Source organism: Lindgomyces ingoldianus (assembly GCF_010093535.1).
Source record: "Lindgomyces ingoldianus strain ATCC 200398 unplaced genomic scaffold BDR25scaffold_52, whole genome shotgun sequence".
Lineage (NCBI taxonomy): Eukaryota > Fungi > Ascomycota > Dothideomycetes > Pleosporales > Lindgomycetaceae > Lindgomyces > Lindgomyces ingoldianus.
This window is the reverse complement of record NW_022985213.1, coordinates 164,705-180,089: the sequence shown is the minus strand read 5'-3', so window position 1 is coordinate 180,089 and position 15,385 is coordinate 164,705. Positions and strand designations below refer to the sequence as shown.

At 36.2% G+C, this 15,385-nt stretch overlaps 1 protein-coding gene across 1 annotated transcript; it reads left to right on the top strand.

The window, feature by feature from the left end:
* Nucleotides 1-1,581: 1,581 nt before the first annotated feature.
* BDR25DRAFT_104805 (uncharacterized protein) lies at nucleotides 1,582-2,084 on the top strand. The gene has a single exon (XM_033683485.1). It carries the CDS (start codon nucleotides 1,688-1,690, stop codon nucleotides 1,955-1,957), a length of 270 nt encoding a protein of 89 aa, XP_033540781.1. The 5' UTR covers nucleotides 1,582-1,687; the 3' UTR covers nucleotides 1,958-2,084.
* The last annotated feature ends 13,301 nt before the right edge of the window (nucleotides 2,085-15,385 follow it).

Sequence of the window (15,385 nt, the reverse complement as noted above, 5' to 3'; positions counted from 1 at the left end):
TATAAGTAAAAGCATTAAGTTTATAGTAATTAATATAGATATATAAGTTATTATTTAGTTTCTATACATAAAACATAAAAAATGTAAAAAAGCTTTAATTTTACTTAATAAAGCTATATTTAAAATTATTTATAATATATTTTTTATTACTTCTAGCTTCTCAACATATTATTTATATAAAGGGTTATAACTGTTAGGCAAAGGCTTTATAAAGACAATCTTATAGTTATAAAATACTACAACAGTTCATAAATAATGTAAGGCCGGATGTCCTAGAACAGGCTAGTATGGCCTCACCTGACTAGTTTAGAGGTTATATGACCTGTGATTTGTATATAGGGATAAATCCTAACAAGTAAGGCTTAGTAGCAATTTGTCTCTCTTACAATACACTTCTATCTTTCTCTAAAACCTTACTTTTAGTGCTATTAGTGCTATCTACTATTCTATCTTTACATTTAAATTGCTCTACAAGCTAGTATACTGCTTAAAGGCAACATTCTTATAAAATAGTGTTAATATAAAACACTAGAAAAAAAAATTAAATGCAACTAGGGCTTAAAGACTACTTAAAAAGCTAACTAAGACTACTACTTTTAGTAATACTTAACTACAGTTAACACTAACACAGAGAGAAATAGAGCAAGAGATAAGTAAAAGAGATAATAGAAATCTTTATAAATTAGGCTTGTTAAGCTATCTAAAAGGCAATTAGGGCCTAGAAGAGGTTAGAAGGGCTAGTGCAGGGCCAAGTAACGCACAGTCCACCCCTGTAAATTAGGCTTTAGCAGAAGCTTGCGCCTAGCTGTAAGAGCAGCAGGAAGCGTAAGAACTAGCTAGAATAATAGAAATCTATTATTAATTTAAGGCAAGTAATATAGACGCGCTTAATAAGTTGCTAACTAAGGCATTAAATATTATTATACTAAAACTTACTTAAGACTAAGCAAACCTACCGCGTTCTAAACTGCCACACTAATATAAAAAGAAGAACAGGGCAGACTATAACTAGTAGTGTAAAGATAATAAGAACTATTATTAAAAAAGTTTATTAAGCTTTACTTAAGAATTATAGAAGATCTTTTTTAGCCTATAATACATTAATAAGACACTATAATTACTATAAGAGACACACTACACTTATTTAAAGCTTATTAACTTATTATAGCTAGAGAGGGACAAGCAACAGCAAGAGAAGCAACAAAGACAGTAAAGCGCTCTAACACCTATTAATTTTAATAATGGCGAGCTCCCTAGCTTAACTCCGCAGTTAAATGCTCTACAGGAGGTCTTCAGCACCTCTGTTGCTGTACCAAGCCTCATTAATTGTTAGATACTAGATCCTGGCTCTAACGCGCACATCTGCAACAACACCTAATACGGCTGGACCTATTAACGCGACGCAATGCCTGGAGAGATTGTATACGCTGGCCGCGAAGCTCTACCCATCACTAGCTGGGGAGACGTCCACCTAAAGGTCAATACACCTGCAGGACTCTCCACTATCAAGCTCACACATGTCGCATACGTCAAAGGCTTCTTCGCCAATGTACTAGGTCTCGCACGATGCAGATCCCTAGACATCCACTTTGACTCTGGTAGAGACGCGTTATACCAAGGATCCTCAGAAAACGTTGTCTGCAAACTCGCCTACTGAGACGGACATTGGCTCATTGACGCAGAGGAGATGGAGCGAGCAGAGCTCTCCACCTTCAGCTCTCGGCTTCGAAGCTCCTCCCCTGAACTAGTCACCTTAGCCACTAAGCTCAAAAGGATCTATCATTGTCCATCGCGCGAGGAGCGACGCCCTATCATCACTACCTGCGAGGAAGCTCACAAGCTCATGGGTCACATAGGCATGGAGACAGTCAACCATCTGGAGCAAAGCGTACAGGGAATCAGAATACAAGAGCATGGGCATAAGTACGACAGAGCTGTGACACTTAAAGACTGTTAAGTATGCATTAAAACTAAAATTAAGAAGCAGATTAGTTAACAACTGCCACAATTAGCATCTACCCGCCCATTCCATCGCATAGGCATAGACCTCATCCAGCTCTGCCCCACTGGCCAGCGCTGCTACAATGGAGATCTATACGGACTCCATGCAGTAGATGAGTATACCAAATGGCATGAGACGCAGCTACTCCACCATAAATCATCCGCCGTACTAGTGCCAGCTATACTTCGATTCATAGCGACCATACAACGTCAATTTGGCTTCCTAGTCGTCACCATTAGAGCTGACAACGAGCGGGGATACGGAGACCTTAGCGAGCTCAAAGATCTAGGCATCAAAGTAGAATTCCGCGCTGAGCATACAGAAGAGCAGAATGGACTCACAGAAATCGCTGGTAAGCGACTCATCACCGTCGCTCGAGCTCTGAGGCTCCAGGGCAATCTACCAAAATCACTATCCAATGAGCTCTTCGCATCCGCCGCCTACTTGCTCAATCGAGCACCAGTCAGAGCACTCCATTGGCGCCCACCATATGAGTTGGTATATGAACAGAAACCCTCCATTGCTCATCTAGCTCCAATCGGATGCTGCGCATATGTACATAACAAGCATCTCAAACGCGCGGACAAGCTCGAATCCAGAGCTCTGATAGGCCACCTAGTTGGATACGACTCAACCAACATCTATAGGATCTGGCTACCACCAAACAATCAAGTTATCCGAACACGTGATGTCATCTTTGACACAGATCAGTTTTACACAGGCACCAAACAAGAGGATTATATCAATCCTTCATACATACAAGTCCTCGACATACCAGAAGTCGACGACGACACCGAGAACCTCTCTCTCAAGCATCAGCTCGCTCTCTCTCAGTCACTAGACGCACTAGGAATTTGGAACGTTATAAGGCCAGACGAATTTGGAACCCACTCTAGCACTATAGAGTACAGTAGGCGGAATTTGGAATACGGGTTGCGATATAGGCGAAGTGAAAATCCATCAACTTTTCGGCACGATTCGACCTGCAGGAAGACCGGAGCTGCGGCGACTGAGGGGGTTGCAAGATAAGTACCAGTACCTAACCCTAAACCCCCCCCCCTCTCTCCTAGAGAACCGGGGATAAGTACCGCAGGACGAGACAACTGCGCGGGCCCCAGGGGAGTCGTGAATTAATGGAATTGGAGGTGGAGAACACGCGTTAGGGGCGGCAATTAACCTAAACACACGTTAGGACGCGTAAAGCAACTAAAGCAGAGAATATAAGAAGATAATACTGTGTTTTAGCGTGTAATGCACGGCCTCGCGTAATGCACGGTTCTGCGCGATGCTGTCAAAACTTCAACCACCTCTCTCTCAACCAATATGGGCAGTATTAAGGCCGCTTTGGAGTCGCTGAAATCGCTGAAACCTAGAGAATCACTAAATTATGCTGCAGTAGCTAGGCAGTATGGCGTTAATTAATCTACGCTCTCAAGGCGTCACTAACGCGTTACCCGCCTGCGTGCAGAGAAACTTAAAAATCAGCAACTACTTAGCCTAGTGCAGGAGAAAGAGCTAGTAGAGTACATTAATAGACTTTATACAAGAGGTTTATCCTCTTTAAGATAGATAATTTTAAATTTTGTAACAGAAATAAGTAGTAGGTAAGCTAGCAAGAGCTAGGTTAATTAATTTATTAAAAGGCACTCTATTAACCTATTATCTTAATAGACATCTAGCATAGACGCTGCGCGTAACAAAGCCAACTTAGCATTTAAGTACTCGCTATATTTCAAGCTTGTACGCAAAAAAATTAAGCAATATAGCATAGAACCACAGCATACCTATAATATAGATAAAAAGGGCTTCCTAATTAGGGTACTATTAAAAATAAAGCGAATCTTCTCTAGACAGCAGTATAAGCAAGGTATTAAGCAGCAGCTTATATAGGATGGCAATCGCAAGTGGATCATAACAATAGCCTGCATCTGCGCCAACAGCAGCTCTCTTATGCCTGCGCAGATCTACTAAGCTGTTTCTAACTATATATAAGACTCTTAGCTACAGGATTTTAACCTCTTTAAGCATTAAGCTTTCTTTGCCTTATTACTTATAAGTTAGACAAACAATAAACTAGGCCTAGTATAGCTTAAACATGTGTTTAATTGCAAGACTAAGGTAAAGGCGCAATAAGTGTACTAACTTTTGTTCCTAGATGGCTATAGATTGCATGTTTTAATAGAGTTTATTAAGTACTGCGACAACAATAAGATCCTCCTAGCTGTATACCCGCCACATGCGACCCATACGCTGCAGCCTCTTAATGTCTGCATGTTTAAACCTCTCTTGTTAGCCTACTTAGCTAAGCTGGCTAGCTTTATAGATAGATGCTAGAGACTATTATTAATTAAGAAGAGGGACTTCTACAGCATGTTTAACAAGGCCTAGAAAACGTCCTTTAAGCATAAAACTATCCTTAGTGCTTTTAAAGCAACTAGTTTATTACTATTTAAGCTGCAGGTAGTCTTAGATTAATTTTGCTATAGGCAGGAGAAGCAACTATCCTCTAGTAAGAGCACTAGCTTAGCACTTAGTGCAAAGGATTAGAAGAGGGTTAAAGGCCTTTTAGACAAGGTTGTTAGTAATCTCTATAGGAGAGACGTACAAGAGCTTAAGAAGACTGTCTAGTTATTCTTAGTGTGTTGCATCCTCCTCTAGCGTGAGCTTAAGCAGGTTAAAGATGCACTAATTAATAAGAAGAAGCGCCGCCAGCGTAGCAAGCCTCTCCTACTAGAAGCACCTCTAGAATATTATAGTGGTGCGACCTTCTAGTCCCCAAACAAGGTCTAAGAAGCACGTGATTGTTAGGCACAAAGAGATGCTAAGAAGGAGGCTCTATAGCTTTAAAAATAAGAGAAGGTAAAGCGCAAAGAAGCAGAGAAAGCTAAAAAGGCGCGCGCAGTTAAAGGGAAGAGGCATAGAGTAGTAATAGCAAAGAAGGCTTACCTGCAGGAGCTTAAGACAAAAGCAGCTTAATAAGAGGAGGTAGAGCTTACCTAGCAGGTTAATTAACAGCTTAAAAATAACCTTTAGCAGGTAATAAAGGGTAAGCAGAAAGCTCCTACGCCTATTGCTAGTACGCTAGAGGATTTTAATAATGATGCAGCATTAAATAAAGAGAGGGAGCCAGCATTAGGCAGGACTTAACATGGCAGGCAAATTAACCTCCTTATAAGGTATTGCATGTAAATTATTGCTAGGAATAGAATCTATAGCATTTAATTAGTATTACAACAAAAAATCTATATAATCTATAATTTGTGTGAGTCTCTAGAGCTTTAAAAGTAAAAGGCGCGGATTGCTAAAATCGTGCATTACGCGAGGCCGTGCATTACGCGCTAAAACATGGTAAAGAAACTTAAGCAATAGAAGCAGAATAGATATGTCAGATTGAAGCACTGTTTCTAGGCTTCCTGAGATGAATGATGGGTTTGGATATGATGTATGGGATGATGATTGATTGTATTTCTTTATCGATCCTTTTTCTGCTCTACTCGTGTTGCTCGGCCTTTTGTTTTAGATGGATGGATGGATGGATGTCTTTATTACGCCCGGCTCTAGCCTAGAGGGCACTAGTAGTTTATTACATAAGCAATTCCTTAGTAATAGCATACCTCCTAATAGCCTATACATGTAAAATATCTATCTCTCTATATTTTCCTAGCAAACTCTCCTATACCTCTTGTATTTAGTAAGTAGCAAGTATTCTTAAGGCTCTCTTCTCTAAGTGTTAAGTGTCCCTTTGTTAGTAAATAAAGCAGAACCTGCTAGCGTACAAGTGTTAGTATAGTATAGAATTATTCTTAAAGTTGCAAGATCCTAGGAGTTCTGCAATCACGTGCAGCAGCTGTGCAACAGCGGCAGTAGGCCTTGTTTATAATAAGTAACAACAGTGTAGGTTTTAAAAAGGGTTCTAGTTGCTCTAGAACTAGAGTTCTAGGTTGTGGACAGAGAGGACAGGCAACAATTAATGTGGCGAGCCACAGTGGGGCGGCGTAGTTTTTAGGCTTAATGTTCTAGCTTTTAGAGTAGGGGCTAGTAGTTTAGATGCTAAGGGTTAGAGAGGGTAACATAAGTGTGAGGGGAATAGTAGCAGCAAGGTGTTTTTGCTAGGGCTGGATGGCGTACTAGCAGCCACACTTGCATATGACTGCTGAGAAGGTATGCGCGATAACAGTAGGTAGGACAGCAATGGGCGTGGCAGTGGTTAGTGTGGTGACAATGGGCGCAGCGACAGTAGGTGAGGTGGCGATAAGCATGTTAGCAGACATGACTTAGACTGCTAAGATGGGGACAGGTTAGAAGAAGAGGTAGACAGCAGTCTAGCTGTTAGTGTTGTTTAAGGGCTTTAAGGAGTAGCAGCAGGGGCAGTGTTAATGTCTTAGTAGCTAAGAAAATCTAGTATTGTATCTGCTAATAGACAGTCTTGCTTATAAAACTTAAGCAGATCTTTGTTGCTTAGTTTTGCAGCTTTGTAGGGTAACATAATCTCTATTTTGTAGATTAAGTAGGTACATATATATTCTTAATCCTTATTCTCTTCTGCGTATATAAAGCCGCATGTTGCTAGCTGCGTTGGGGATGCAGCTACGCATTTCCATGTAGATGGGAACGTGGTGTGACGTGACTGAATTGTTCAGAAGGATTGCGACGCGTTGGACGATGATTGTCAGATATGCGCACCTACTGTCAAGACAGGAGGAACGCTTGACGAAAGCTGCCACATAGTACGAGCAATAAGCTCGAACAGTATGTTGCTGCAAATTGCAGCATTTTGCAGCATGTTGCAGCAAATTACAGCATTTTGCAGCAAATTACAGCTTTTTGCAGCAAATTGCAGCAAATTGCAGCATTTTGCAAGCTGGTCGCGCATGGGGCAAGTGCGCGAGGGACTCGGATCGGCAAAACAAAAAGCCGAGCAACACAAGTAGAGCAGAAAAAGGATCATCCCAAAAAACACAATCAATCAATCATCCATACATCACATCCAAACCCATCATTCATCTCAGGAAGCCCAGAAACAGTGCTTAAATCTGACAATGATGGTGAATTGGTTCGGCATGGGTAAGACGGTGACGGTGAAGCGGTTCGGTGTGTATACGTGTTCGATGGCGGCGGCGAGGGAGGTCGGCTCGATGGAGGTGATGCAAGTGACGATAGGGTCTCAAATATATTCGAATTTGCTCCTGCTGCCATTTTGGGCGCTCCCCCGGTTCTCTAGGAGAGAGGGGCCCTTTTGTTTTGCCGATCCGAGTCCCTCGCGCACTTGCCCTATGCGCGACCAGCTTGCAATATGCTGCAATTTGCTGCAAAACGAGCAGGTATTAGCCTTCCTTTTCGGAAGCTTGGATGACATAATCAGGCGTCTCGCTTAGCGCACAGGCCAGCATCTAATATATGTCCACTAATCGCCTCTCTCACTCCTTTACTTAACCATAAAACTTCAACAAAGGGCTCTATGTTAATAATAAGTAAGAGTAAGTATATATAACTAGTCTAATGCTAGCAGATAATAAAATACAACTAACATTAGACAGCAAACAGGCCTAACGCTCTCTACCTAAGCCTTAGCAATCTTAATAGTAAGGAAACTAAAAAAGCTAAGTTTAGTAAAGTAACTACTAACTTCTAATAACAATCTAGCTGTATACTGTAGGATTGCCCTAGATGCTAATGTTTTTAAGCGCTCTAATCCGCGCGCACTAGGTTTACTAGCAAGAAACCTCTAAAACTAGCAACCTTAATAGCTAATTCTAACAAAATAAACACAGATAATGTCTGTAATAACTAGGTAGTAGATAATAATAACTATCTAAGTAATAGTTACTTGTTGCAGTTTAGTCTAGGCAACAAAGAACTGCAGGATAATAATAATAATGTAGATAAAGAAAATACTACTAAAGGGAATAGCAATAATAAAGCTAGCAACAGTAAAGGTAAGAATATTAAAAGAGGTAGCAATAGCAACAACAGCAAAGCGCAGGAGAACTACTAAAATTAGCTAGATACTAGCATAAACTAAGAATTAGAGTATGCTCTTGCATTCTAGAAGCTGCATTAATTAGCTAGAGAAAACCTAATGTAGAGACAGAATCTAATAGGTTTCTTCCCGCCTAAATTTAGATAGCAGTTACTAGGAGATTTTGCACAACACTAAACCCCTGCTAAATCTAGCTACACACTGCGTGCTTAAACTAATCCTTTTTGTAAATCTAAGAATACAGCCTTATCTAAATACAATCTGTCTAAAAAACAAAGAATTGTTGTAGTTAACAGCAAAAAGGTTATTTAGGACAACTACTAGACTAACCTAGTAGCAAATAGTTAGATTATTTAGAATAAGAAGACATTCTCTAATGCATTTTATAAATTACGCTAGTTTCTATAAAATTAGCTAGTATACCTTTAACTGCAGGTAGATAAGCACAGTAATAGCATTACTATGTCTCTAAACATAGATAAATTATAGAGCGCTAAGGCTATCTAGGCGTTTATAGTAAGGGCTAAGCAGATTTCTTATAAACAATGCGCAGCATCTAGTAAAAAATTCCTAATATGCGTTACTATTTAAGGCTTTCTTAAGGGTTTGTGCACATGCTGCTATTATAGAGGTAAAGGGGCTAAGTGTTTATTCTGCAACTATAAGCATTAAATACACAGCTAACTTTACTAGACTCTAACAGTATATAGAATATGCATCTAGTAGCAATTAGTAATTAATTAACACTACACTTAAAAAGCGCAAGATTTCTAGAAATAATCTCCTAAACAAAGGACTTAAGCCTCTAAAATACTATTAAAAGTAGAAGTAAGCCCTTCTAACTCTAGCTGCAAGCTACTATAATTCTAGCAGCAATATTAGCATAAATCTTAACTATACTGTTAATGTCTATTAGATGTTAATAGCTAGACGTTCCTAACTTATGCAGAGTTTAGTAGCAGGTATAACTAATACTGTTAGCAAGATAGAGAACTCTATTAGCTAGCTATGTAAATATAGTTGCAAGATTAAAGAATAGCATAATATTCTGCTGTTAATTACCTAGGCTAATTAGCTAGAAGCAGAGCTAAATTTAGACTAATTAAAATTAAAGGAATTAGATAGTAAAGTTAAAATCTAGTTAAGCAACATAAAGTCTAGCAGCAAATATAAGAAATCTAGCTATAATGTTAAGAACTCTAGTAGCAACATACAAAAATATAGCAGAAAAGTTAGCAGCAACACTAAAAGCAGAAAACGTAAGCAGTATAAAGATAACTCCTTTAAATAACAGCAATCTCTAGCCTAATCTAATAGATTTTAATACAACAGTAATTACCACACAACACTATAAAAAGGCGCTTAGGCCTATAAATACCTAAAAAAAAAAATTTTATATAGGAAAATTAAAGACTGCATGCTAGATAGCAGGCAGCTTTTAATAGGATGCCACCTAGCAAAGCAAACAGATAACAGTATAATACCTACTAATAATAATATTTAGCCTTAACAAATGCAATAGATATAGAGCTAATAGCAGCTTAAGTCTGTTAGTAAATAAAAGGACTTTAAATAAATAAGTGCAAAGTAACTTATAAACTCTAGTAAATTAACACTAATAAAGAATAAAATTAAGTAAAATAATAATTATATAAACTATCCCTACACATAACTATAAGATGCTAGATATTAGTCTAAGTTAAGCAAGTTATCTAATCTGTAAATTAACATTTCTACTGCTATAAACATTATATCTTCTATTTTTTCTCCCTCTTCTACTAAATAGTATTGTTATTAACTTAGGTAATAACTTAATATTCTTTCTATGCTATCTAATAATTATTATTAGTCTCTAGATTAAAATATTTGCTTAGAGACATAGGGCATGTGTTATTAGATTTAAAGCGTATCTTAGGTAAGATACTCCTATAGTCTAGATTATTATTTATAGGTAAGAGAGAGAGTAAGCAAGCTAATTAACTAGAATACTAGTTAGCTATAGAAGAACAACACAGATCACAACTAGAGAGCGTACAGGCCTAGGATTTCTAGTAAGTAAACAGCTAAACTCTAGCAGATATAATTACTAACCTAATGTGTATAAGGCTAAGTCTAAACATTTAAAGGTTTAGAACTATAGAATTCCTCTAACTACGCCTAATAATAATAAGGCACAACCTTGTCTATATAAACATGCTAAGGGAAATTAATACTATTAGCCTTAAACATTAGCCTTAGTAGACACTAATTATAGATAAATTTAAACAGAGAAATGTTAGATCTAGTACTAGATAAAGTTAAAACGCAAAGCAGACTATCCTAGAGAGGCTACTCCTAGACTACGTTGTTCTAACCCTAGAAAGATGTCTACAAAGTAAGCAGATATTAAGGGTTAATATTCTAATAATAACTTTACTATGTCTAATTTATAAAACTACTAAAAACATTAAATAGCTAATTAAGTAGACAACCCTAATGTTCTAGTATATACAGCAGGGGACAGGTAGATAACAAAGGGACATTATATGCCTAACACTATTAGCTTAGTAACTAAAAAAGTAGTAGTACATACATTTATATAAGAATAGTCTACTAACTGCACTCTTTTACTAGTAAGACTAAAGTAAAGCGTAACTAATTAATAAGTAGCCTACTAATACTAACTCTATAGATCTCTCCTAAAGTTAGACTATAGCTTGCTAGTAGCACAACACTTACAAGCAGAAACATAGTAGAGAGTAAATGCATTAGACAGCTTACAAGTAATACCTATAGCAAAATAAATATTAAAGATAAAGAACAAAGGCTATAAAAAAGAAAAAGCAGAGGAAGCAAAACAAAAAAAAAAAAAAAAGAGCAAAAAAAAGCCCTTTTTAAATTACGCCTAGCTAAATTAGCTAGATTACGCCTTAAGTGCAGCAGATTATAACCTAGGTATTACTAATACATGCACAAAACACAGCACATAACTAAGTAGATTATAACAACACCTCCTTATACATAATATTAACAACCCGCCCTATTAAATTAGCCTAGTTTAAAATACATATGCTAGATACAGTTGTAACCCTAAAAAGCGCAACATAAAGCTGTCTATGCGTAAAGACTAGATGCCTTAGGTCCACACCTATAATCTTTATAGATTAGCCTTGTAATTTATTAATAGACATTATAAAACATAACTAGATAGGTATCTAATAGCATATAATAAAAAAGAGTAAGATGTTATAATCCTTTAATACTAATTTAATCTAAGTAATAGTTTACATTTATTTGTTAAATTTACCCCCTAAGATCTTCCTAGTTACAAACACACCTTATTAACCTAGAGTAGTAACTAATAATTAGGTCCTATTATATAAACCTTCCTTAAGATCTAGATTCTAAAGTAAAATAACTAAAACTCTAACTTTTAAATAAAGTCTAGTAGAAGGTAAACTAGGCAGATTAAACATCTGCAATAGATCCTCTAAAGAATAATTAACACTATCTAATTCTGTCTAATATACCTTATCTATAGACATAAATTTCTAGACATTACTCTTAAAATGCCTAAAAAAGATATTATTAATCTCTATAACTGCCTTATTGTAAACTATAAGAATATAGTGCTATTAAAAGAAGCGTGTAGCAATAGTAGGGTTTAGAAATACACGCAGCATATCTAATAAATACACATAGGAATAAAAGCAACTTATAGAGATAAACTTCTAGACACTAGGGAGCAGATTAACATGTGTCTACTTATCCCTAGATACAGAGAGTATCTAGTCTATATAAGCCTAATTTGTAGCCCTAGCGTGTATTCTTATGTTCTTAGTTAAAGTTAGAACTGTAAAACAACGCTAGAAGAGGGACTATTAAAGGCATGCTTACACTGTTTAACCCTAGCTACTCTTAGGTACAACTAGCAGAATCTGCTAAAAATTGCTGCTAAATACTAATAAAATGCTACTAAAAGGCAGTTTACTTTATAGTATGTTGTAAAAACTTTAATTAACAGCCTTAAAACATAACTAGTGCTGCATAGAAACCTTATCCTAGATAATAAGGCTAGTTTTACAAAGCAGCTTAGAAGTAGAGGAGTTTATAGCAAACATGCAAAAAAAATCCTCTGTAATCTTAATAAGTATCTTAAACCTTAAGTGCACAGTTCTGCTACCTAGAAGAAGTAGCGCTGTAATACTAGATAAAGCTACACAGAAAATAATCTTACGCTAAGACTAAAATTAAGAACATAACATTTAATAAAGGAAGGTTTTGCTAGTACTACTAGGGCCCTAAATAAAAAACTAAGCGTTGTTTAAATCTAAACACACAGTAAACTTAATAGTATTAAACACTAATTTCTAACTATAATTTAATTAGTTATAGGACTTAGTAAAAGCAGTATACTTAGTAATATTATTATATAACATCTACTTATGTACTAAGAAAGGAACAGTAACAGGGATCTAATTATATAAGGGCATTAGTATTCTAAATTAAGATAGCGTTTTACTGTGTAACTTTAAAAGCATCTAGTTTAGAATCTACAGGCTGTAATCTTACAACAGCTTAGATTTAGTAAGAAAAGGATTAATAAAGGCTATTTACAAAAGTAGATTATCTAAGAAGTTAGCATAAAACATTGTCTAGATAGCTACTAGATTAAGTATATTACTAAATACTAGCGCTTGCATAAATATTTATTATAATAAGAAGCTAGTAGCTATGTTGCAACCTCTCTAATAAAATAAATAGAATTAATAAAACATAGTATTAGTAACATAGGAATTTTTCTAGACTTTATTAGAATTACACAGCATAAGCCTAAAGGAGAATCTAGGCTAACTAGCAGGAAACATAAGGACATAATAGAGAGGCTAATAGGCAGGATAAGAAAAACAGACTTAGGAGTAGAATTAAGTAGAGTTGTTACTATTACAATAATATAAAATTAGACTACAACTTATACTCTTATTAAAATCCTTTATAATTAAGCTAGTAACCTTATTTAAAACTAGTAGATTTTCCTGTTATTAGTTAGCACTAGCCTTAATAATAAGCTTTAATTAAGGGTTTATAATAATCTAAATATCCTAACTATTACGCCTAGCCCTTTTTAGTCTTTTGTAGGCAGTTTTATAAATAGAAATCTATAGATTACAGGCATCTGCCTCTAACATATGCATAAGCTCCTGTAATAGGGTTAGGTCTAGGTTTAAATTCTAGTTGCGCTACAGCTAAGTACTTAAAGTAAACTCTAAGTTATAAAAGTATAACTGCGCGTAGCTAGCAGCAACCCCCTAAGTAGGCTCTAATAGACCCTGTAAGTAGTAAAGTTCCCCTATAATTTAAAATATCCTAACACTATTCCTACGCACGTTGCAATCTGTAGCAGTATAGTTAGTAAAAGTAAAGGCTAAAGAAGCGTTATACATATAAATATTATTACAAAAATGTGCACTCTTTACATAAGAACTATCTAACAAACTTTAAATAATAACTAGTAGGTTTTAATAAAACTCTAAATAAATATCCCTTTAAAGGCAGCAGAACTTATATTTTAGCTAGCTAGTAGTAGACCTAGCTAAACATTTATTAATCTAATAATAAGCACTACATTCTATACACATAGCAGTAGGATCGCGCATTAGGCTAAGATTAATAGGTAAATAGTAAAGTACACCTATAATATATGCAGCTAGGTATAGTTTTTTAGTATTAATTAGATTAAGCTTAAGAAATACAGAAAGCTAAAAAGCAGATATAATTAGAGTATGTTAAAACACAGTAAACAGCAGAGGAGTTAACTAAAGTTATAAGTTTAGACAGATAAAGAGAAACAGAGGTGTAGAAGTTAGAGTAAACTAATTAACATTTAAGTAGATAAAAAAAGAAGTAAATGTAAATGTTAAAAAAATATAACTAATTAAGACAGAATTAAACACATTTAAATGTAAAGAAGTAGGAGATACAGTTTGTATCTATTAGTAATAAGAAGATTGTTCTTTACAAGCGTTATACTGTACTCTTTATGTTAGTAGGTTAGAATTAATTTCCTAAAAAGCGTGTTATTTCCTCTAGGACAATTTAGCAATAATAAAGAAAGAATAGAGATATAGACAAATAAATCTCCTGTGCTGCTAACAATGTTTATATAGAGCACTGCGTTAGTTAGTTGCAAAGTTAGACAATAGGTGATAGGTTTAACATTCCTTGCAGTAAGGCTAGGAAGACATACTAAGCCTAAGTAACAGTGTTAGCAGATATCTACAAATATCTAGCCAGAATTAGACAGATATAACTAAGAAAAGGGGACAGTACCAGAATACAGACGCTGACACACTAATTCTAGCTTAGCAACACCTTAAAACTGTGAACAGTAACAAAGAGGTAAACTTTAGCCTACTAACAATAGAACACAGCATTATAATATTGCATTAAAACACCTAGAATATAGTAATAGACCTAGTAAAATATATTTATTTGCCTTAAAAATCTAGAATATTTGCAAAAGTAGTAGAAAGTTTTATAGGCTAATTAGACATTAATCTGGCCCTTTTTTAAACCAATAAGAGAAAAGGCTTGGCAAGATGTACAGTGAATAATAGAGATGCTGCAAAATGCTGCAAAATGCTGTAACATGCTGCAATTTGCAGCAACATACTGTTCGAGCTTATTGCTCGTACTATGTAGCAGCTTTCGTCAAGCGTTCCTCCTGTCTTGACAGTAGGTGCGCATATCTGACATATCTAAATAATATTCCAGGCTGTACTGTACTCTATAGTGCTAGAGTGGGTTGTTACGAGCAGGTATGAGCCTTCCTTTTCGGAAGCTTGGATGAGGAAAATTTAGCAATAACAAAGGAAGAATAGAGATATAGACAAAAAAAATCTCCCGTGCCGCCGACAATGTTCATACAGAGTACCGCGTCGGTCAGTTGCAAAGTCAGACAATGGGCGATAGGTTTGACATTCCTTACAGTAAGGCTGGGAAGACATGCTGTAGTACCGGAATACAGACGCCGACAGACCGATTCCGGCTTGGCGACACCTTAAAACTGTGAACAGTAAGAAAGGGGCAAACTTTAGCCCACTAACAACAGAACACAGCATTATAATATTGCATTAAAATATCTAAAATATAGTAATAGACCTAGTAAAATATATTTATTTGCCTTAAAAATCTAGAATATTTGCAAAAGTGGTGGAAAGTTTTATAGGCCAATAAGACATTAATCCGGCGCTTTCTTAAACTAATAAGAGAAAAGACTTGGCAAGATGTACAGTGAATAATAGAGATAGGCCATAATAAAGTTTGTTGTGGTGTGGTCTTGGCCAATCCCCGACACACCGATGCGGCTGATGCCAATCCCCGACACACCGATGCGGCTGATGCCAATCCTCGACACACCAATG